General features: G+C 41.2%; 1 protein-coding gene across 1 annotated transcript in view; it reads right to left on the bottom strand.

Moving 5' to 3' along the window:
• LOC118324942 (extracellular sulfatase Sulf-2-like) overlaps positions 1–912 on the bottom strand; it is a gene marked incomplete at its 3' end in the record, with an annotated part of 45,401 nt that overhangs the window by 9,772 nt on the left and 34,717 nt on the right. The window contains 1 exon segment of the mRNA XM_035657462.1: positions 656–731. Within this exon segment, the coding sequence (XP_035513355.1) occupies positions 656–731 (76 nt within the window).

Genomic DNA, 912 nt, shown 5'->3' with positions numbered 1-912 from the left:
AGAATTACAAACCCAGTGTGATGAATCAAATTCCTTTACTCATGCAGCATGGAGGGAAGACCACAGCATAGACGTTCCCTCCAGACTCCTAGAATCCACTGCCTTATATACCATCCAGTACATTGTTAAAACAGAAACACCCCTGTTGTCCTATTTATGTTAAAAGTCCACATATGGGTGTGAGGTCTCTCATAAATAGTCCTGTGAACTACTGACCCTATGTCTGTGACCATCTGCTGACCAGTCATCTCCTACCATAAACCCTCTATATATATACATCAACTACCCATCCAACATTTTCATCTACCACAGATTTGGTGCTTAAAGAAGCTAACTGCCGCCAACAGTAATGTTAGATGCCATTAGCTAGTTAGCCCGTACAACATTCATTTCCAATCTCCGGATATATATCCTTGATCAGATCTAAACAGGAACATTGTGTTACTGCCCTGAAACTGGCACAAAAGATGCTAACCACTATGCCAGCTTAAGACAACAAGCAGTTAAAATCTAAACTCTACAATTTGGAAGGAAAATCCAGTCATCGAGACATTAAAGCCCTGTCCGTGTTATTGATCAGCTGATGATGAGGAGGGTGTTTTGGTGCATGTAATGTTCACAAACAGGAAACAGAAAGTGGTGAGTGTGTGTTTACATGCTGCCTTGCTCCACGTTGGGTCCTCTGATGTAGAACGGCACTCTGATGTCAAACTCGTATGGCATTGATTTACCTGCAGATACACACACAGCGTTCACATAAAGGTGTCACCAACTAGAGCTGCAACGATTGATCGATTAGTCGTCAAAGATTCAATTAAACTATTCTGATCTGATTTCAGCTTCTTTAATGTGAATATTTCCTGGTTTCTTAAATCGTCTGTGACAGTACACTGAATATCTTTGGGTTGGTGG

Source organism: Morone saxatilis, unplaced genomic scaffold, assembly GCF_004916995.1.
Source record: "Morone saxatilis isolate NCDOM2014 unplaced genomic scaffold, NCSU_SB_2.0 Contig15, whole genome shotgun sequence".
NCBI classification, from domain to species: domain Eukaryota; kingdom Metazoa; phylum Chordata; class Actinopteri; family Moronidae; genus Morone; species Morone saxatilis.
The sequence above is the reverse complement of the archived record's forward strand: the minus strand, read 5'-3'. Positions and strand labels throughout refer to the sequence as shown.